At 44.5% G+C, this 22,151-nt stretch overlaps 3 protein-coding genes across 4 annotated transcripts in view; 2 read left to right on the top strand and 1 right to left on the bottom strand.

Moving 5' to 3' along the window:
• Window positions 1–17: 17 nt before the first annotated feature.
• On the top strand, window positions 18–4,445 carry LOC117732751 (E3 ubiquitin-protein ligase TRIM21-like). Its single transcript, XM_034535905.1, has 2 exons — window positions 18–163; window positions 2,745–4,445. Exon 2 carries the CDS (start codon window positions 2,747–2,749, stop codon window positions 4,376–4,378), a length of 1,632 nt encoding a protein of 543 aa, XP_034391796.1. The 5' UTR covers window positions 18–163; window positions 2,745–2,746; the 3' UTR covers window positions 4,379–4,445.
• A 5,647-nt stretch (window positions 4,446–10,092) lies between these two features.
• On the bottom strand, window positions 10,093–18,555 carry tomm20b (translocase of outer mitochondrial membrane 20b). Of its 2 annotated transcripts, XM_034536543.1 has the most exons (7): window positions 18,442–18,555; window positions 17,221–17,524; window positions 14,355–14,417; window positions 11,730–11,776; window positions 11,082–11,163; window positions 10,841–10,983; window positions 10,093–10,734 (listed from the first exon to the last, which is right to left on the bottom strand). In XM_034536543.1, the coding sequence occupies exons 2-7, from the start codon at window positions 17,342–17,344 to the stop codon at window positions 10,690–10,692; spliced, it is 504 nt and encodes a 167-aa protein (XP_034392434.1). In that variant the 5' UTR covers window positions 17,345–17,524; window positions 18,442–18,555; the 3' UTR covers window positions 10,093–10,689. The 2 variants fall into 2 exon arrangements, with proteins under 2 accessions (XP_034392434.1, XP_034392425.1); XM_034536534.1 differs by lacking the exons at window positions 14,355–14,417; window positions 18,442–18,555 and having other exon boundaries at window positions 17,221–17,495.
• LOC117732764 (E3 ubiquitin-protein ligase TRIM21-like) overlaps window positions 11,884–22,151 on the top strand; it is a 299,335-nt gene continuing 289,067 nt past the window's right edge. Inside the window, exon 1 of the mRNA XM_034535937.1 lies at window positions 11,884–12,016. The gene's annotated coding sequence lies outside the window, so the exon portion shown is untranslated. The remainder of the gene's footprint in view (window positions 12,017–22,151) is intronic.

Below are 22,151 nucleotides of genomic sequence, written 5' to 3' on the forward strand. Positions count from 1 at the left end.
AAGAGGAGAGCCTCTACGTCACAATCCGGAAACGAAACTTAAGTTGGTCAGAGTGGCAGAAACACTGCAGTCGAGACAAGTCTCTGCTTTTCTCTCAGAGACAATTCAAAGTGACGTCATCAGGTTTTTGTCAACAACACAACGGAGTCTCTTCCAAACACTGGTGAGTACATCTGATCATATTTACACCTTTAATAACCAGGATGAACACAACACTTTACCTTTACTCAGGCAGGAAGTTCCTCTCTTATCACTTCATACCTGATGAATTATTAACAATATAACTATGGCCGTCTGTCCAAAGTCCCACTACACAGAAACTCACTTTAACAGCTTTAAACTGTCTCAGGAGGACTTTAGTAACTAGGAACTGAATCTGTGGTTTTAAGTTCAGTCTCACTCCGACTTTCCTGCTTTTGTTACTGTTCATTGATCACTTCCTCTATTTCCTCTAGTGGTTTCACAATAAGAGTTTTCTACCAGGCTTTTATTGTGAAGCAGCAGGAGGAAATGTGATGTGTTTGTCATCACGTCAGCAGCTTTGTTGTCAGTGCTGTTCTTTAACTCACATTGGACTCATTCTGTGCTGCTTTGCAAGAGGAGCAAGGTTGAGTCTGTCGGCACCACTTTGATCTGGGTTGTTTACTCAAAAGTTAAAAGATATTTCATTACATTACATTTAATTTAGGTGACACTATTATCCAAAGCAACGTATAATAAGTGCATTCAACCATGAGAGAACAAACTCAGAACAAGTAGAATTAAGAAGTTACAATTTCATCAAAAAAGCCAAACTACAAAGTGCTATCAGTAAATGCTATTTAAGTGCTACTAAAGTGCCATTTCTTTTTTTATTCAAGATATAGTCGGAAAAGACGTGTTTTTAGTTTGCAGCGGGAGATGTAGAGACGTTCTGCTGTCCTGATGTCAGTGGAGAACTCATTCCACCAATGAGGAGCCAGGACAGCAAACAGTTGTGACTTTGTAGAGTGTTTAGCTCGTAGTGACGGAGTTACAAGCCGGGATGGGGTGTAAGGTTGGACTATGTCCTGGATGTAGACTGGACCCGATCTGTTCAAAGCTCGGTATTGTAAAAGTTCAGAGAATCTCGAGCTACCTGGTGCTTGGAAGAAGAAGCTCTGAAGCCAGAGATATATAATAATCATTATTTAATCATAACAAACAAGAGTCATCAGTATACATACAGTCCAGGCCCGGACGCGCTCACATGGCTTCGCTTCCACAGTCTCCTGACGTAGCCAGCAGTTTCTGTCTGGCGTCACCACGTAAGAGACCAAATTCACGTCTTACAATTAGTTTTATTCGCAGTCCATTCGCTGAGCTAAGCTCCCATCGGTTAGTGGAGGTATTCATGCAAATACCTTTCAGAGACACAGCATGCTACGCTGACCAGCGAATAAGACATGAGGTTCACACCTGAAGGTTAGTTCCATTGGCCACTTCAAAGAATGCCTCAAATCGATAAACTAGCGGGGTCAAAGCTCACACTTCCGGTCAAGGACAGGAAGTTCCTCTTAAGAATAAAACCCTATTATCCTGCCTTCAGAATAAAAGCAACATCTCAGGTTTCAATCGGCATCCCTTTAACTATTGTCTAAACAATAAAACATCATTCATTCTCATACATCATACAATTAATCATTACATTTGTCATTAACAAACAGAATAATAAAACAGTGATCCTCTCTTATGCTTCAGAATACATTCCTCAGAATATTAGGATTAGGATAAATACCAGTCAAGCTGCTGCATTCTGGATGATCTGCAGAGGTTGGATGGCACTAGCAGGTAGACCTGCCAGGATGGAGATACAGTTGTCTAGGCATGAGAGGACCAGATGCTGGACCAGAACCTGTTCCTCCTTCTGAGTAAGAAGAGGACGTATTCTCTTGATGTCGTGCAGCATGAATCTACAGGAACGTGTTGTTGTTGTAATGTCGGCAGTCAGGGAGAGTTCCTGGCATTCGAGGTCAGGTCGAGTTATTGAAGTGATAGTCAGGTTGTGGGTGGGAGAGCCTTTCCCTGGAAGGAAAAGTAGTTCAGTCTTGTCAGGGATCATTTTCAGGAGGTGTGTGGACATCCACTGAGATACGCCCACAGTTAGATGTCATCAGCATAGTTTTGGTAGGAAAAGCCAGAGCCGAGAGAGTTGGTGTACAGAGAGAAGAGGAGGGGGCCCAGGACGGAGCCTTGAGGGACTCCAGTAGTGAGAGGACAAGGTTCAGACACAGATCCTCTCCAGGTTACCTGGTAAGTGCGGTCGTTGAGGTAGGATGAGAATAGGAATAGAACAGAGCCTGAGATACTAATAAGGATCTGGTTCTTCACTGTGTCAAATGCAGCAGAAAGGTCTAGAAGGATAAAGACAAAGGAGGCTGCTTTAGCAGTGTGAAGTTCTTTAGAGACAGCAAGGAGGGAAGTCTCTGTTGAGTTGCCTGCCTTGAAACCAGACTGGTGAGGGTCAAGAAGGTTGTTATGGTGGAGAAAGGAGGACACTTGATTAAGGACAGCTTACTCGAAGATGAAGTTGATGGAATTCTAGTTATGTAAGATAGATTAGTAAATGAGGAGTTTATGTCTTCCATCTTTTTTGTAAAGTAGTCAAAGTGGTTTTATAGAAGGGTGGAAAGATATAAAATTAATTATACTTGTTTCCTTTTTCAACGTATAATTAAACTCTATTTTGAATAAAATGTTCTTCTTTTCTTCCACAATGTGTGTAGATATGGCTGCTGCCAGCAATCTGCCATCTGAAGATCAGTTTCTGTGCTCCGTCTGTCTGGATGTGTTCACTGATCCAGTCACAACGTCATGTGGACACAATTTCTGCAAGAAGTGCATCAATGATTACTGGGATACCAACAACCAGAACATGTGTCCATTGTGTAAAAAGGTTTTCACCTCAAGACCTGAGCTGCTCGTCAACACCTTCATGTCTGAGATGGTTTCTCAGTTCAGACAGTCGGCTCAACAGAAAGCCAGCAGCAGCAGCTCAGAGCAACAAGAGTCCAAACCAGGAGAAGTTCCCTGTGACGTCTGCACTGGAACCAAACTGAAGGCCCTGAAGTCCTGCCTGGTGTGTCTGGCCTCCTACTGTGAGACTCACCTGGAGCCTCATCTGACAGCTTCACGACTGAAGAGACATCAGCTGATGGACCCTGTGGAGAACCTGGAAGACAGGATGTGTACGAAGCATGATAAACCTCTGGAGATGTTCTGTAAGACCGACCAGACGTGTGTCTGCATACTCTGCATCTGTTCAGATCACAAGACGCACAAGTTTGTTCCTCTGAAAGAAGAATATGAGGAAAGGAAGTTTAAGATGGAGGCTCAGATTCAGCAGATAATCCAGGAGAGACAGTTAAAGATTGAGACGATCAAAGGGTTTGTCGACATCAGCAACAGAAACGCAGACAGAGAGAAAGCAGAAGGTGTTCAGGTCTTCACTGATCTGAAGGAGTCTGTTGAGAGAAAACTGAACGAGCTCATCAATACGATAGAAGAGAAGCAGAGAACAACAAAGAAACAGGCTGAAGACTCCATCAGAGAGCTGGAACAGGAAATCTCTGAGCTGATGAAGAGAAGCACTGATGTGGAGAAGCTCTCCCTCTCTGAAGACCTCCTCCAGAGTGTCCAGGCCCTAAACATCCACCATCCACCACCCACCAAGGACTGGTCTGAGGTCAGTGTTCCTCCAGCATCATATGAGGGGACTGTGGTGAGAGCTGTGTCTCAGCTGGAGGAGACTCTCAGTAAAAAGATGAAGAAGCTGGTTGCTGAAGTTAAGATGAAGAGGGTCCAGAAGTTTGCAGTGGATGTGACTCTTGATCCTGAAACAGCTCATCCTCACCTCATCCTGTCTGATGACGGGAAACAAGTGAATGATAGTGATGTGAAGAAGAATCTCCCAAACAACCCAAAGAGATTTTCTACTTCTCCTTCAGTCCTAGCAAAGCAGAGTTTCTCTTCAGGCAGATTTTACTTTGAGGTTCAAGTTAAAGGAAAGACTGACTGGGATTTAGGAGTGACCAGAGAGTTGAGCAAAAGGAAGGGAGACATCACACTGACTCCTCAGAAGGGTTACTGGACCATATGTTTAACAAATGGAAATCAGTATGAAGCTGCTGCCGACCCTCCAGTTCTTCTCTCCCTGAAGTCTGGTCCTCAGAAGGTGGGGGTGTTTGTGGACTATGAGGAGGGTCTGGTCTCCTTCTATGACGTAGAAGCTGCAGTTCTCATCTTCTCCTTTACTGGCTGCTCCTTCAAGAAGAAACTCCTCCCATACTTCAATCCTGAACTTAATGATGGTGGTAAAAACTCTGCACCTCTGATCATCTCTCCTGTTGGAGTAAACTAATCACTCTCTTTGTTTATTGTAATGATTTTATTCATTGAAGATAATAAATGTATATATTTTGTGTGAATATGATGCAGTTTAACTTTACATCTTATTTCATACAGAGTCTGTTTACTGTGGTGATTGATTTACACGTCATTAAGACACTAGTATTGTTATTATTATTATTATTAGGGTCAGTCCGAGAGGACCCTATTGAAATTTCTCGGATTCTTATTATTCCGCTTTTTATTTTATAACATTGGTAGCATTTTTGGGGTACGTAGACATTTTTAAAACTAACCAAGCTTGTCAGACTTGGTGAAAATAGACGTATGATCAAGGAGTCAAATGTTTGCAATTCATAGTTGCTCTCTAGCGCCCCCTAAAATTTTGACCGGCAACGCCACTCACCCAGAATGTCAGATTGACTTGAAATTTTTCACACATGTCCATATCCACCTGCTCTACAAAAAAGCCTCTCAGACACCTAAGGGCCTACTTACATTTTCCGCCATTTTGAATTTTGTGAAAAACACATAATTGACTTTCTTAACTACATGCTTGGTCCAAATCAACAAAACCTGATATCAATCAAATCATTGAAGCCAGATGACGCAGAATATGTCAACCGTTTATTTATATCTCATTGTGGTAAGGATCTATGGCCCAATGAACATCTTAGGGGCGTGTCTTGTTTTTCAATGCTCATAGCGTCAACACTATTGGGACTAATCACTTTGAAACAGTTTTCCTAAGTGCACATGGCATGCCTTAACTTGCACAAGGAATCTTGTGCAATTTGAACACTAGGGCGTGCTACAATAATTCGCCGAAGTTGCCCGTTTTTCACGTTTTTCGCTCGTTTTAGGCACTTTTTGCCGTTATACATTTAACGTTATCTCCCACAAAAAAATTCCGATCGACTTCAATCTTCTTTCCAGGATGATCAGAAGGCCTTGAGCATGATTATTCTGCAAAAAACGTCGCTTTCACCCACTCTCACTTGTCGTTAAAAATATTCCAATAAAATCCCACTTTCTGTTTTTTGTAATGCTAGAGACTGTTGCTTTAACTAAACCAATCTTTCCAAAAATAATCATGCATGATGCCAGTCAAGCCCTGAACACATTTCCAAGAAGAAACATTCGAAATTGTCATTGGAACACCGACTAAAAAGATAAAATTACAAGTTTTAGACACTAATATTTTCTAGCTATACGAGTTCCAATCAAATTTTTTCAGAAAACCGGAGGTGCAGTGGGATAAAAACCTGTCTTTAGTGCAGGTGTTGTGTGTTCAAATCCAGCCCAGGACAAATTTTTTCATCACTTTTTTTTTTTACCTTTAATTTACATGACGTGGTCTAGACTTCACGTAGAGACACATGATGCATGTATCTGTTCACATTCTCAAAGCGCCCCTACTGGCCAAAACAAATGAGCCTAAAATGCATCAGATTCACATGAAAATTACACAACATGGTCTACACTTCACGTAGAGACACACGGTGCATGTATTTGTTCACATTCTCAAAGCGCCACTTACTGGCTCAACTGGACGGTAAAACGTCCGCCCCGTGTTCTCGGCCGAGCGGGTCGCCGTTCCGCCGGCGCCCCCGACCGGCGCGGGTGAGCAAGGACCCGTTCATAGCTGCTTTAATTATTATTAAATTTTTCCAGTTACATATAAACACATTCATCTCTTAAACTCTGCATCATGACACATTATATGGAGAATATTCATTTAAACCTTTGTTAAATTCACATGTTTGTATTTCCACTTCCAGAAGAAAGTTCCTTCTTTAAAGACACAAAATACAAGAAGCTGAAGTTTGACTTTGAGTAAATCAGCTAAATTATTTCTATCTGATGTTCACCCACATGTGTTATTAAACTTAATAAATAGAATAAATGTTTTTTGGGGTGAAAAGTGGTTTGAATAACTATTATTAGTCACTTTGGCCAACTTTGATTTGTTTTGTGAATATTGGTGAGATGTCTTATGAATCAAAGAAAACTGTAAACATGATTGTAAATCTAAATATATAGATACAAATAAATGAGTTGTTGAACACAAGGCCTAAGTAATGCACTGACTTGAGCATCAAACACTGCACAGAAAAGCCTGTTTTACACATAATTTGTATTTCATGACAAATAAAAACCCGATAAAAGATTTTTACAAACAAAACACATACAACATTTCTGAAATATACATTTTCATTCAGTTTATACGAGTCCATCTGAAACAATTGACACAAAATGAAATGGAAACGATTTTAATGGTTTAATACATGTTACCTGTAATATATATCACAGGGGACTTTTTTATACTTTTGATGATTTAAATACATTTTCCAGATTATTCAAACATACTTATTCAAACTCAAGTTACATTTTCATATCCAATATGTTTGTTTGGCCATGAGGACGCAATTCATCTGGGTTGCAGAGGGAATACAGAGAAACAGAAACACAGGAGGTGAAGAACAGAGTACACAAGAGGCAGGGAAATTCATAATAAAACCGAAAACAAACCAAACAAAACCGTGACAGAACCCCCTCCTCAAAGGGGACGTCCCAACAGATAATCCCATCGGATCGAGGAGGGGCCTGGGCGTATGGCAGACTGGCAGACTGGCAGACACGCTCCTGGGGGGTCGGGCCAGAGGACGACGACCAGATTGCCGGAGCTGCTCTGGCAACCGGAGCCCTGGAGACTGTGTCTCAGGACACGGGAGAATGGAGTCCAGAGTTCGGGGCGCCTACAGGACACTGGGAGCTGGAGTCGGCCAGGCGAACAGCCGGGACATTGCTTCGGCTCGAAGGCGGCAGCTGGAACCGACGAGACGTAGGTTTGGCCCACCGACTGGCGAGACGTCAGCCATGCCCCTGAGGCTACGGGGGCCCTCCCAAAGCCAGGCGGGTTCACAGAAACCAGTTAGGGGCTGGGGCAGACTGATGGTTTACGGGTGGGTAGGGAGCTGGAGGCTAGCTGGAGAGGCAGGCGGGAAGTCAGGGGTACCAAGAAGAAGCTTCTTAACCCAGACGGGTAAGACTTCCTCAGCCATGGCCAACCTCCCTGCGTTGGATGAAAGGGTCACATGGGCTGTACATATTAAAAAAGGAGAGGATAAATGTAAGAAAGTGCTAAATATAATGAGGTGTTTGATGGGAAGTGAATGGAGGGCAGACATAACTGCTTTGAAAGTCATATACATTGGATTAATTAGATTATGCATGTGTAGTGGGCCCTGCATGTGACTCCACCACAGCATGGTCTCCCATCAGCCTCTTCCAGCTTTTTTTCTCAGCACAAACGCTGCCAAAAGGAAGTTCACTAACAAGGACCACGCTAGTGAAACAGTTTATTGCAAGGAGTTAAAGTTATGAAGCGGAAAAGGGGTCGACGGTGAAGGGATGTAGGGAAGGAAGGGGATAGAGGGATGAAAGAGAAGAGTGGAGGGGTGGTCAGAGGGGTGCGATGGTGGGCCGTCGGTGTCCCGGTGGATGGTCGGAACGGGGGAGCGGAGACTCCTGGGTGGGGGTTGTCTCTTCTGAAGCATCGGAGGGCGGAGTCCCCAAGAGATAGCTTCACATAGACAAGAACCGGTGAGCGTTCCTGATGGCGTTCAGGTTGGAGCGGATGTAGGAGAGGTATGCGGAGGAAAACCACCAGCATCTTTAAAAAGTGGTCAGGGATTCCTTGGCTCGCGGCAGCGAAGGCCATTGATTTCGTCAATGCGGAATGTATGGCCTGAGAACGACTGAGGAGTTATGCAGGATCTGGCGAAAGTGTTGAAGGAACCAGGACCGTGTGGCCCCTTTTCCCGTCTCTGTGATGAATAGAGGGTTTTGGGCGGGGATTCGGCTTGTTGATCTCGAGCTTAGGTAGTGGCGGATGGGCTCGTACAACCTCAGGAATGAGTCAAGGCGCTGAAATGGACCCTGCTGGTTGGTCTTGCTGTGTTTGAGGTGGTATACGATGGAGTCTGGAGGATGGATGGAGATGTCGGAAGTGGTGGCGTGTAGTGACAGGCGGTGGTCGGAGCGTAGAGGACGTAGAGTGATGGGAATGACGATGTTCCTCGGACGACGAAGACGGGATCTCTGCCCGGGGATCGGTCGGGAGTCGCGAGGGATGCGGATCGGTGAAGGATGCCGAGTGATCTGCTCTTCTGCGAACAGATCGTTGTCAGAACCGGTGAGAGAGAGTTCCGGTTCCATGAATACTCGATGTGTGGAGACGGAGTCACAGAGGGGAGCGCTGGCCTTAAGTACTTTAGTGCGCGGGAATTGAGCTGCGTTCGGGGCCTGGTCCTTGTTCCCGAACTAAGTTCTGTAAAACTCCATAAAGCCAGCATGAAGTTCAAGTGGGAAGTGCTCACGGTGAAGTTTTACATATTCCTTTACATTATTATTTTCCCTGGCATTGTGTTGGTACACAGCAGGTCTGATTACTGGAGGAAGTGTCCGTACAACTTCCACTTCCCCGCTGACAGCATGACACGGGCGCACTTTGAGGCAATTTTGAGGTCACTTTACATCAGTGACCCGAAAGAGGACGAGGAAAATGACAAAAAAGGAATACTGCTGGGTATGGCTTTTTAAGATAAAGCCCCTGTATCCCGCCGTATAAGAATCCAACCTTTGATGAGCAGATGGTCGCAAGCAAAGCCCGCATCAGCTTCAAACAGTACAACAAGGACAAGGCCACAAAGTGGGCTTACAAACTCTTTGTGCAGGCTGATTCGTCGATAGGCTATATGTGGAATTTCTTTGTCTACTCGGGCAAAAGTGAGTCCGCCACTGGCCACGGTCTGAGTTACTCTGATGGCCTTTTCCTCTCCTCGGTCGAGTACACTGCTCTCTTCACCGATCTGTCCAAAGAGAACATTGGCTGTTGTTGGACCATCAGGAAGAATCGTATCGGCCATCCCAACGACGTGCCCAACAAGGCTGAGCGGGGGGTCATGCGTTGACTCCTCTTCGTGAAGTGGATGGACACGAGAGGTAAATATGTGCTCCACAGTGCATCAGCCTTTACAATATTGCTTGAAGAGGAGGGGGTGGATACTGAGCCGTTGATGCACTCTAGTATCACATTGTCAAACTGCTGCTTGAAGAGGGGGGAGGGGGTCGTGGGGGATACTGAGCTGATGCTCTGATGGTCTTGTGTGTGAAATTCTTGTACCACCTCATCGTCTTGTAGCGGACGCTGTAAAACCCGATCAGTGCGTCAGACAAATCCACACCACCCATTCTACGGTTGTAGTCCACGATACTGTCCGGAACCGGGCTAGACTTGTTTTTCCACCCCTCAGCCTTCTTCACCTTTGTGGTCAACGTCTGTCCACTCTGGTTAACTTCTGTGGTACAGACAGACAGATTCAAACCAGTTAAGTGCTGCGCCAGAGAGTCCTACTCTGACTTCTAGTCTGTCTAGTATGTTGTGATCGACCGTGTCGAATGCAGAACTGAGATCCAGTAATACTGAGATTAAAGTTCTTCCACTATCTGTGTGTAAGTGGATGGGAAAGGCTCTCCCACCCACGACCTGACTAATACCTTCAACAACTCTGTGATCTTTACTGGAGGTTCTAGGATGTCTCTTTTGTTCATCCTCCAAGTTCACAGGTACCTAAATAAAAGACATTTTAAATGTTTGCTAACTAGCAGCAAGAAGTAGATGGAGGCGTAATTTAATTAAAATAAACTCACAGGAGAACTTCAGTCTGTTCACATTTTTTTTATTTTCCTAAAGAGCGTCGTCCTCTTTTAAAATGACAAAACAAAACATTTCATCACTTTTTTAATAAAGTGTTTGCAAGTCGAGAACGAACAGAAAGACGACCGATGACAAAAAAAAAAAAAAATCAAACAATAAATACTTTGTGGAGCAGAAGATTCCTGTTTCTGGAACGTTCCACGACTGATAAAAGGAACCATGAAGACGGTTGGTACAAACAGGCGGTGTAACCCCGGTACGTGATGCTGTCGGGACGCGTGCTGCACCACCCTGTAGGAAGGAGCAGCTCCACTCAATGAGTGCACACCTAATGACGGTGGAGGGGGGACGGGCTCTTGTATTTCTCTGGCCGCTATGATCCAGATGCTCTTAATACCCCAAAACGGGTAATTTAAGTTAAAAAAACAAACAAAAAAATACACTACTGTCATGGATAAACCAGGAATAAAAAACTAATTCCACTTCAGGAAGTGATGGACGTCGGCCGGAGTGATGGAGGCCGAGGCGTTGGCAGGGTCGTCATGGAAGGTCCACATGAGGAAGAGGAAGAGGAGGGTGAGGGGGTCGTCTCCTCCTGGTCCTCATTCTATATCGTCCTCGCTCAGACTCTGTGCGCTCACAATACGCTGCAGGGCAGGAGCAGAAAACACACCGGACGGGTTCTATTTCTCTTCATGTTGCATTGATACTTATGTATTATTATTATGTGGAGAACAGAAGGAGAGTGCCTACCTGGCTGATGCTGGGCAGCTTGGTGAGCAGCATCTGGAAGACGGGCGGAGGCAGAGTCTGCTGCAGCACCTGCAGCAGCTGCTGAGGCTGACCACACACGGCGATGGCGTTGGTCAGGTGGTCCACGCCTTTCTCATAGTCTCCTGTGGAGCGAAGCACAAACACGAGAACCAATGAGAATGCACACGGACGACAATCAAACTGTGACTGTAGAGCCGGTATCGGTGTGAGGGGGTGTTACCCTGAGCCAGCAGCTCCTCCCCCAGCTGGATCTCCTCCAGGAAGAACTTCTGCACCGCCTCAGCGTCCTTCAGGTCTGGGAGCTGCAGGACAAACAACGGTCAGCCACGGGAACTAAAGCTCTTCGCTCTGGTGTTCAACGTTTCGTTTTGGGTCTCTGTGGTCAGACCTCACAGGAGGTCATCATCCCACTAAGGAGCTCTGATCTGGGAGCCAGTTGAGCTCCAGCTGCATGCTGGGAGCAACCCTCCTTCAATCGGCATTATCCAATAAGGAGCCAGATGAAAGTAACCAGCTGATCACCGACGTCCTCTTTAAAATAAAAGTGTATAGTGGGTGACTCTTAAAACTAGATTCATCATCATATTTTCTCATGTGTACATTTACATGCTACATTTTAATGCCCTTGGCCATCAAGCTGTCAAAATAATACAGGAAGTGAAGATGTGGTGACTTCAGAATAAAAGCTTAAAAATGATGCTTACTGCTTCTACTACAAATACTATTATTATTATCATTTATATAGCATACAGTGTAAATGTTGACATTATATGAAGAGGATTTTGTAAAGAAACCACAGAGCTCACTAATCTGCTCTGAGTTGATTGACAGGTTATATCAGTATTTGTTCCAACAGGTGTGAGCTCACCTTTGCCATGCCCGCCGTCTCTTTGGTTGCCTTCTGCTTTCTCCGCCCTGCAACACAAACACATGTATTTCATAAGAGCTGCAGGTAAGAGGCGGAGCCACACTGAAGAGGCGGAGCCACACTGAAGAGGAGAGCCTCCACGTCACATTCCGGAAACGAAACTTAAGTTGGTCAGAGTGGCAGAAACACTGCAGTCGAGACAAGTCTCTGCTTTTCTCTCAGAGACAATTCAAAGTGACGTCATCAGGTGTTTGTCAACAACACAACGGAGTCTCTTCCAAACACTGGTGAGTACATCTGATCATATTTACACCTTTAATAACCAGGATGAACACAACACTTTACCTTTACTCAGGCAGGAAGTTCCTCTCTTATCACTTCATACCTGATGAATTATTAACAATATAACTATGGCCGTCTGTCCAAAGTCCCACTACACAGAAACTCACTTTAACAGCTTTAAACTGTCTCAGGAGGACTTTAGTAACTAGGAACTGAATCTGTGGTTTTAAGTTCAGTCTCACTCCGACTTTCCTGCTTTTGTTACTGTTCATTGATCACTTCCTCTATTTCCTCTAGTGGTTTCACAATAAGAGTTTTCTACCAGCGGGAAGCTTTTATTGTGAAGCAGCAGGAGGAAATGTGATGTGTTTGTCATCACGTCAGCAGCTTTGTTGTCAGTGCTGTTCTTTAACTCACATTGGACTCATTCTGTGCTGCTTTGCAAGAGGAGCAAGGTTGAGTCTGTCGGCACGACTTTGATCTGGGTTGTTTACTCAAAAGTTAAAAGATATTTCATTACATTACATTTAATTTAGGTGACACTATTATCCAAAGCGACGTATAATAAGTGCATTCAACCATGAGAGAACAAACTCAGAACAACAGAATCAAGAAAGTACTTCATCAAAAAAGCCAAACTACAAAGTGCTATCAGTAAATGCTATTTAAGTGCTACTAAAGTGCCATTTCTTTTTTTATTCAAGATATAGTCGGAAAAGACGTGTTTTTAGTTTGCGGCGGGAGATGTAGAGACTTTCTGCTGTCCTGATGTCAGTGGGGAGCTCATTCCACCAATGAGGAGCCAGGACAGCAAACAGTTGTGACTTTGTAGAGTGTTTAGCTCGTAGTGACGGAGTTACAAGCCGGGATGGGGTGTAAGGTTGGAGTATGTCCTGGATGTAGACTGGACCCGATCTGTTCAAAGCTCGGTATGCAAGTACCAATGTTTTGAAGCGGATGCTGGCGGCCACTGGTAACCAGTGAAGGGAGCGGAGTAGTCTTGGTGAATTTAGGATAAATACCAGTCAAGCTGCTGCATTCTGGATGAGCTGCAGAGGTTGGATGGCACTAGCAGGCAGACCTGCCAGGATGGAGATACAGTAGTTTAGGCATGAGAGGACCAGAGCCTGGACCAGAACCTGTTCCTCCTTCTGAGTAAGAAGAGGACGTATTCTCTTGATGTCGTGCAGCATGAATCTACAGGAACGTGTTGTTGTTGTAATGTCGGCAGTCAGGGAGAGTTCCTGGCATTCGAGGTTGGTGTCAACACGAGTTATTGAAGTGATAGTCAGGTTGTGGGTGGGAGAGCCTTTCCCTGGAAGGAAAAGTAGTTCAGTCTTGTCAGGGATCATTTTCAGGTGGACATCCAGTGAGAGCCAAGAGAGTTTGTGTACAGAGAGAAGAGGAGGGGACCCAGGACGGAGCCTTGAGGGACCCCAGTAGTGAGAGGACAAGGTTCAGACACAGATCCTCTCCAGGTTACCTGGTAAGTGCGGTCGTTGAGGTAGGATGAGAATAGGAATAGAACAGAGCCTGAGATACTAATAAGGATCTGGTTCTTCACTGTGTCAAATGCAGCAGAAAGGTCTAGAAGGATAAAGACAAAGGAGGCTGCTTTAGCAGTGTGAAGTTGCCCAGAGACAGCAAGGAGGGAAGTCTCTGTTGAGTTGCCTGCCTTGAAACCAGACTGGTGAGGGTCAAGAAGGTTGTTATGGTGGAGAAAGGAGGACACTTGATTAAGGACAGCTTACTCGAAGATGAAGTTGATGGAATTCTAGTTATGGAAGATGGATTAGTAAATGAGGAGTGTATGTCTTCCATCTTTTTTGTAAAGTAGTCAACAAAGTGGTTTTATAGAAGGGTGGAAAGATATAAGATTAATTACACCTGTTTCCTTTTTAAACAAATAATTAAACTATATTTAATAAAATGTTCTTCTTTTCCTCCACAATGTGTGTAGATATGGCTTCTTCAAACTTTCTGCCATCTGAAGATCAGTTCCTGTGCTCCGTCTGTCTGGATGTGTTCACTGATCCAGTCACAACGTCATGTGGACACAACTTCTGCAAGAAGTGCATCAATGATTACTGGACTACCAACAACCAGAACATGTGTCCATTGTGTAAAAAGGTTTTCACCTCAAGACCTGAGCTGCTCGTCAACACCTTCATCTCTGAGATGGTTTCTCAGTTCAGACAGTCGGCTCAACAGAAAGCCAGCAGCAGCAGCTCAGAGCAACAAGAGTCCAAACCAGGAGAAGTTCCCTGTGACGTCTGCACTGGAACCAAACTGAAGGCCCTGAAGTCCTGCCTGGTGTGTCTGGCCTCCTACTGTGAGACTCACCTGGAGCCTCATCTGACAGCTTCACGACTGAAGAGACATCAGCTGATGGACCCTGTGGAGAACCTGGAAGACAGGATGTGTACGAAGCACGATAAACCTCTGGAGCTGTTCTGTAAGACCGACCAGACGTGTGTCTGCATGCTCTGCATCTTTTCAGATCACAAGACGCACAAGTTTGTTCCTCTGAAGGAAGAATATGAGGAAAGGAAGTTTAAGATGGAGGCTCAGATTCAGCAGATAATCCAGGAGAGACAGTTAAAGATTGAGACGATCAAAGGGTTTGTCGACATCAGCAACAGAAATGCAGACATGGAGAAAGCAGAAGGTGTTCAGGTCTTCACTGATCTGAAGGAGTCTGTTGAGAGAAAATTGAACGAGCTCATCAATACGATAGAAGAGAAGCAGAGAACAACAAAGAAACAGGCTGAAGACTCCATCAGAGAGCTGGAACAGGAAATCTCTGAGCTGATGAAGAGAAGCACTGAGGTGGAGAAGCTCTCCCTCTCTGAAGACCACCTCCACCTCCTCCAGAGTGTCCAGGCCCTAAACATCCACCATCCACCACCCACCAAGGACTGGTCTGAGGTCAGTGTTCCTCCAGCATCATATGAGGGGACTGTGGTGAGAGCTGTGTCTCAGCTGGAGGAGACTCTCAGTAAAAAGATGAAGAAGCTGGTTGTTGAAGCTGAGCTGAAGAGGGTCCAGAAGTTTGCAGTGGATGTGACTCTTGATCCTCAAACAGCTCATCCTCTCCTCATCCTGTCTGATGACGGGAAACAAGTACGTCCTGCTAAGGTACGGCCGCCATGTCTCCCCGACAATCCACAGAGGTTTTCTCAAAGTGCCTGTGTTTTAGGAACACAGAATTTCTCTAAAGAAAAACTTTATTACGAGGTTCAAGTTAAACGAAAGTCTGACTGGGATTTAGGAGTGGTCAGAGAGTCGATCAACAGGAAGGGACCAATCACACTGAGCCCTCAGGATGGTTACTGGACCATATGTTTGAGAAATGGAAATGAGTATAAAGCTGCCGCTGGTCCTCCAGTTGTTCTCTCCCTGAAGTCTGGTCCTCAGAAGGTGGGGGTGTTTGTGGACTATGAGGAGGGTCTGGTCTCCTTCTATGACGTAGAAGCTGCAGTTCTTATCTTCTCCTTTACTGGCTGCTCCTTCAAGGAGAAACTCCTCCCATACTTCAGTCCGTGTCTTTATTATGATGGTAAAAACTCTGCACCTCTGATCATCTCTCCTGTTGGAGTAAACTAATCACTTCTCTCACTTCCTTCAAGGGAAAATACTCAGCCTCCACCCTGTGTGGTCTACATCTTAACTTCTCCATCTCATCTTCTAACTGTAGGGATGCACAGATATTCGTACACATGCAGCCTCGTTCCTTGTAGGTCTTCTCCATCAACTCCTCTCTTAGTGAGGTTGTCAGCTGTGTGTCTGGAATTATCTGTCAGGGTTTCCAGCAGCAAATAAATAAAAATACAACTAAATATTTGATTATTATTTTTCTTTTCTTTGTTCTATCTGATGGGCAGCTGAATATTTAATTGTGTCATTAAGCTCACTCATAAAGAGTCATAATTATTAAATGTTTATAGTGTCTACAGAATAAAGTTGGTGTCATTGTAACACTGGACATAAAGAGTTGATCAACAAAGTAGAAAAGATGTCAACGGCATTTTATACTTGGTTTAAAAATGGGTTTGATTGATTAATGGTCAATTTTTGTTTTGAAAACTCATGAGTCAAAGAAATCTGTAAAGATATGATTGTTGAATAAAAAATTAAAAAATAAAGTACGTGTCTATTACAAATTTACTGTGACTGCTGCTTCACAATAAAAGCTTCTTGTTTAAGACTTTGACTGGAAAAGTTATAATGATTGACAAGCGGAACCTACTATTAAAAAAATAAGAAAGAATCATTAACCAGTCCGAGTGACGCCATAATCTCCAGCCGGCAGGACTTGATGAATGAGTCTGTGTTGCCGAGGAGCCCTTTAGCAAGGCCAAGTGTTGTGACAGCATGCAACTGTTTAGCCTAAAAGAAACATCAACAAACCCACCGTGGATAGACAGGATTGTGAAGGAAAGTCGCAGCAAACTCCATTGAAATATTTGTCAGATTAACACGACCTTGAATCTATCCACACGGTGCATACCAGGTAGAATAAGACACACACATACACATATATATATATATATATATATATATACACTTCTTCAATAAACTATGCGTGTCTGGAACGCTATAAAAAGGTGAGACTTCAAAAAGATAGCATTCAGTGAGCATTTATTCTTCCTCAGAAGACGATCTACACGAATGTGTAAACTAAAGTACATTTACAGCCTATAATTATTGGCGAGCACAAAGCAAACATTTTAACTGACACTAAAAACGGTAAAGAAAGCAATAAGTACTCACTCCACACATTCAATGCTCATTTATATAGTAAAAAAAGAAGAATAAAGCTATGGACCGGAAGGAGCCGAGCATACCTTTTCCGGTTTCATGGGGAAACCCTATTTTTAAAAAAAGAAAGAAAGGTTCATTCTCCTTTAACTGGTGATGCTGGGTTAGTCGACTATAATCCGAATTAAGCCGAAACCCTTGTGGACTCGTGTGCGGCCTTAAGTGTGCACTGTAAAGTACGGTTAACGTGAAGACACTTGAACGCCTCATGACAGAACCGGGGTCCGGCTCGAGAGCGTCCTACCCGGCAGGTGTCAGCCTTAACCGGCAGGCACAAACCGACCGGAACCGAATAAAAAAAAAACCCCACACACAACCGGATCCGAGCTCCTGGTGGCCCGATGAAGGGGGAGGAGGAGGAGGAGGAGGAGGAGAGGTCAACACTCACGTTCCCGCAGCCCGTTCTTGAAGTTGGGGTCACTCCGTCTCTTCTTGTCGAAGTAGATGCAGTAACCGACGAGCAGAGCGCCGCACACCCCCGCAGCTAACGCGCTGGTCCTACCGCCCATCATGACTCCCGGGACCCGGTCGGTTTCGAGGAGGATTACGGGGGTTAATCTACCGTTTTCTTCCTCCGGTGGTCGGTTTACGTCAGGCGGCTTGGCGGAGCGGCTCGGGGCAGGAAGGACCCCGGAAGGACCCCCCCCATTCCTCCGTTTGACCGTTTGTAGTCGGTCTTGTGGAACGCCTGACTGTAAATGTAGAATAAAAAAAAGAAGTTCACGGTTGAAGGAGCTGTGAGTGAGTTAAAGGTGAAGAAGTGTCAGTGTTTTTGAAATTCAACAATACCAGCTTTGTTTTTTAAACATGAACGTGATTTATCACTAGAAGTTGCACACAGGCGGAAACGAGGCATTCTCTCTGCTGGCCAGCAGGGGGCGTCGACTCTAGTCCGAAAGTATTGAAGTCTATGTGAAAATGAATTATTACCTCAGTAAACATTGTTTAACGTGATGTTTTTTTTCTTCTTATTTCTTCTTCTTAATTCCATGTGGTTGTACCATTTTATTGTATTTATTTCCTATATTCTTATTTTAAATGTTTCTTTTGGCTGTATGCGTTTTAAATGCAAAGCACATTGAGTGCACATGTGCCATGTAAATAAGAATGCCTCGCCTATTGTTTAGCCAGGACATGCCCTGACCTCAAGAGACTATCCCGATTAATAAAGGGTAATTTCAACACTTGAAACTCAAATTTAAAAGAACGAAGTGTAATATTTAGTGGCGTCTACAACGTGTTACAGATTGCAACCAACTAAATACCCGTCTGCCCACCCTTCCCTTTCCAAGAGTGTTGGAGAACCACGGTGGCCTTCGGGTAGGGGGCAGTTATCTCGACTTTTAGTACCACTTGAAGCTACTCTTCTCTACTACATCAACAAATAATTACTTTTAAGAATTAAAGAGAACACAAATCAGGATTATAATTTATTTATGTATTAAATATATCTAGCTCTTGTTTCTAGCGCAACAACATACGTAGATTAATGGAATACATTTATTTTCATAAGCTAAAGAAAACACTGATTATTAGTTTCACGTGATTATACACTAATTAAAACATAGTTATGAATATTATATTCTATAGATGGATAATACTGACATACATGTTGTCAGTACTTCTTAAATGTGTGTGTGAGTCCACTTGCTGTTGTTTCCCCTCAGCGATCGGCACACACTCAAAGTGTTAAATATGTTCCTCTCTGACTGACTGAGTCACATGGACACAAACACACTGAAACAAACGGCATGCCCCGTGGCATTATGGGTAACAGCTGGTACAGCATACCAGCATTGACGCCCGTCTGTCTGCAGGGGTAGCTGTTGATCCATCGCAGCCGCCATAAAACACACACGCTGAGAATACACTCAGTCTGTCACAGTCCAACACGCACACACACACTAAAACACACACACACACACACACAGTCCAGGGGTGTGTGTGTGTTTTCAGAGTTTGCATCTTGGGATATCTTGATATTCCGAGGCCTGATAGTGTTTAGGATTCAAACAGACAGTAAGCAGCATGAATGAGCAACACACAACTGTGGGATGTACACACACACACACACACACACTCGCCTGAATGTTTTGTCCTGCGGCATCATGGGAGAGCCGCTGTTTACAGTCCGTGTGAACAGATCGACCCGTGTCATGTGACCCCGCTGACGATCGGGTTTAACATGACTGTGTCTCCGCGTCTCCGCGCGAGAAAGAACAGAGGTTACATTTAGTAACTACGGGGTCGCCTGGCACGACTCCATTTGTTTAACATGAAATATGAAATACGTGTCTTTTCATGTGAAGAACTAAAACGCAAAGGATATCTTCAAGGAGAAAAAGCACGCCGAAGTGCTAAAGCGGGAGGTCTGGTCCTTGGTCCTGGTCCCTGGTCCTGGTCCCTGGTGAAAAACGACCGTGTGTCCTAAACTTTGACTCCTAAACTGAGAGTCCTAATCCGTGACTCCTAAATAGTGACGTGACTCCTAAACCGTGATTCCTAAACTGAGAGTCCTAATGCGTGACTCCTAAATAGTGACGTGACTCCTAAACCGTGAGTCCTAAACAGTGACTCCTAAACCACGTGACTTCTAAACCACGTGACTTCTAAACCACGTGACTCCTAAACCACGTGACTCCAAAACCACGTGACTCCTAAACAGTGAGTCCTAAACCACGTGACTCCTAAACCGTGAGTCCTAAACCTTTTGCGCCTAAACTGTGACTCCTAAACCACGTGACTCCTAAACCGTGAGTCCTAAACCACGTGACTCCTAAACCGTGAGTCCTAAACCTTTTGTGTTTGAACACAGGGTTGTCCAGCTAAATAATAATGATAATAACAAATAACCTTTATTGGTTTAGCACTTCTTTTTAAAACAGTGGTCACAAAGTGTTTTCCAGACGATAAAACCCACAAAAGTAGCCATAAAGAATAGAAAATAAAAGGTCAATTAAGGGGGTAAAAAAGATACAATTAAACACACCAACAAGCGGAGATACAATTAAGAACATATCAAAAACATCACAAAGCTAAAGCCACATAAAAATCCTGTTTATTTTAGAAGGGATTTAAAAGATAAAACTGATTGAGCTAGACGAATTTCCCCAGGCGCTCTAATAGCTTTCGTCTCTTTTAGTCTCAAGTCGGGCTCGTGGACCAACCGGAAGGCGGACTTACCTGAGGATCCGAAGCCGGCGTTCTGGCTCATAAAGAGTTAATGAGTCACAATTCAGCAAAAGGCCTCTCTCTCTCTCTTTTTTTTCTTCTCTAAAAACAATCAGTGAAATCCTAAATACGACTCTTGACTGCGGTTCTGGTATCCGGTGCTGACATAGGCTGACCACTGGGGGCAGTGTGGCCTCCACGCTTTAGCGCCCCTTAAGAAGTTCAGGTCCAAGCTGGAGACGAGAGAGTTGCTTTTTAACGACCTTTTTCTAAACGTCCTTGATACCGTTCGGTTTGGGATCATCTTGTCTCACGGTTAAGGGCGGTTGAAGACGCAGAGTCGCAACGGCAATGCGTCGCGAGATCGTTTTCGGAAAGGTCGCACGAGGTCGTCGGATGGAGCCCTTTCGTCAAGTCGGTGGAAACCGTGGGACGAGACGATGGAACAACGAGCTCAAAGCCCGCCGAGGCTTTTACTTTTGGCCCCAATTGGGCATCTGCATGTCTGAATGCTATCAGCCAGTGCAAACAATTTGGGCCGCGTGTGTGTGTGTGTGTGTTGAAGGTGTCTTTCAGTCTGTTCTGGTGTGTGTGTGTGTGTGTGTGTGTTTGCTTTGGCAGCGGTCTGCTCTCCACAGATGGCAGCGCTCTGCGTGAAGCCTCCACTGAGGACCGTTAAGCGAGGCCGGAGCCGCCGAAGACAAAAGAGGACCGGAGAGCCTCTCTGTGTGTGTGCGATCCCACAGAAACCAGCGACTTAATGGCAACGGCTAATACCGGCAACACCGCCCAGTAAACACCGCGGAGCGCCGGCAGCTCCCGCCCACACTGGAAATGTAGAATTCGCGGTCATCTTCAGATCTTTTTTTTCACTTAACCCGAGACGTGAAGAATCTGCTCTGTAAATAAAGTTTATTGCGTAACATTGGTGAGATTATTATTGTTTATTTCGGCTCTTTTTTTGCGCCCTTTAGTTTTTTGCAGACTGATCTGAAAGTCTTAAAATTGGCTTTTTCAAGGGTGCGTCCCAGTTTATCGCCAGTGAAAGTCATGCGCTTTATTAAAATATGTCGGATGATATAGAGTACACTAAAATGTCAGAATCTCGTCAGCTTGCGTTAACCTTGGATCTTATTTCAGGCATTCAAGAAAATAAAAGAAAAACATTGAATATGAGATGAGCAAAATGTGAACTAATTTCTCTCTATTCTTGTTGTATGTATGCAAAACAATTACAGTTGGCAAATAACTTCTAAGATATATCAAAGACAAACACGTACGTCAAAATGGAGAATCCAAAACATAAAACATATGTTTTCATGTTTATCGAGCGAGAACTCCCATTGAAAAAAAAAAAAAAAAAAGCCCCCTTTGTACTGTGGGAAACGTAGGCTTCCTGGGTCATGTGACCGTACGGTCACGAGGTCTGGGTGAGCGAGAGGTGGAATTTCCTTCTCGGAGCGAGCAGAACAAGAAAACATGAAATATGGGTGGGCTGGCTGCAGAGTGTGGGACCCTCGCTTCACCGTCACACACACACACACACACACACACACACACACTCCTGAGCTGTGGGAGACTCTGGGGGATTAGCGAAGGGGTTGGCTGAGCTTCACTGGAGTTTCCCACACACACAAACATATTTTCCTCGGCTTTAGTTTCCAGGAGAGGGGAGTTGGGTGTTGGGGGGGGTCTCAGTCAGTCTGGGGGTCTGAAGTTTTTTATTTCTTATTTATCAGGAAGTGATGGAGCTCCTCCAAACAAGCTGTTGTTTGGATTCCCAGCCGTGTTTGTGTGATCCCGTGTGAGCGCGTAAACAGAACCATGTGGCGCTGCAGGCCGAACCTGTTATCTCACGTCTTCTGCTCAGGTGGAAAAACCAGATGAGGGCTCCCCCCCCCCCCTCCTCCCCCCACCCCCCCCCACCCCAAGTTTGTTGTGAAAATAAATTAAAAACATAGATGCGATGGAGTAAAAAATAGTAAATAAAGCAAAAATGAATCCGTAAACTCTGCAGAAGTTGAACCGCACCAATACTTTATATGAAAATTCTATATATAATTGTACGTATTGTAATTATATATTTCTTTCTTTTTTTTTACGAATCTGTCACAGTCGCATATGAAATAACATGCATGAGAAACTATT

Source organism: Cyclopterus lumpus, chromosome 1 (genome assembly GCF_009769545.1).
Source record: "Cyclopterus lumpus isolate fCycLum1 chromosome 1, fCycLum1.pri, whole genome shotgun sequence".
Taxonomy (NCBI): domain Eukaryota; kingdom Metazoa; phylum Chordata; class Actinopteri; order Perciformes; family Cyclopteridae; genus Cyclopterus; species Cyclopterus lumpus.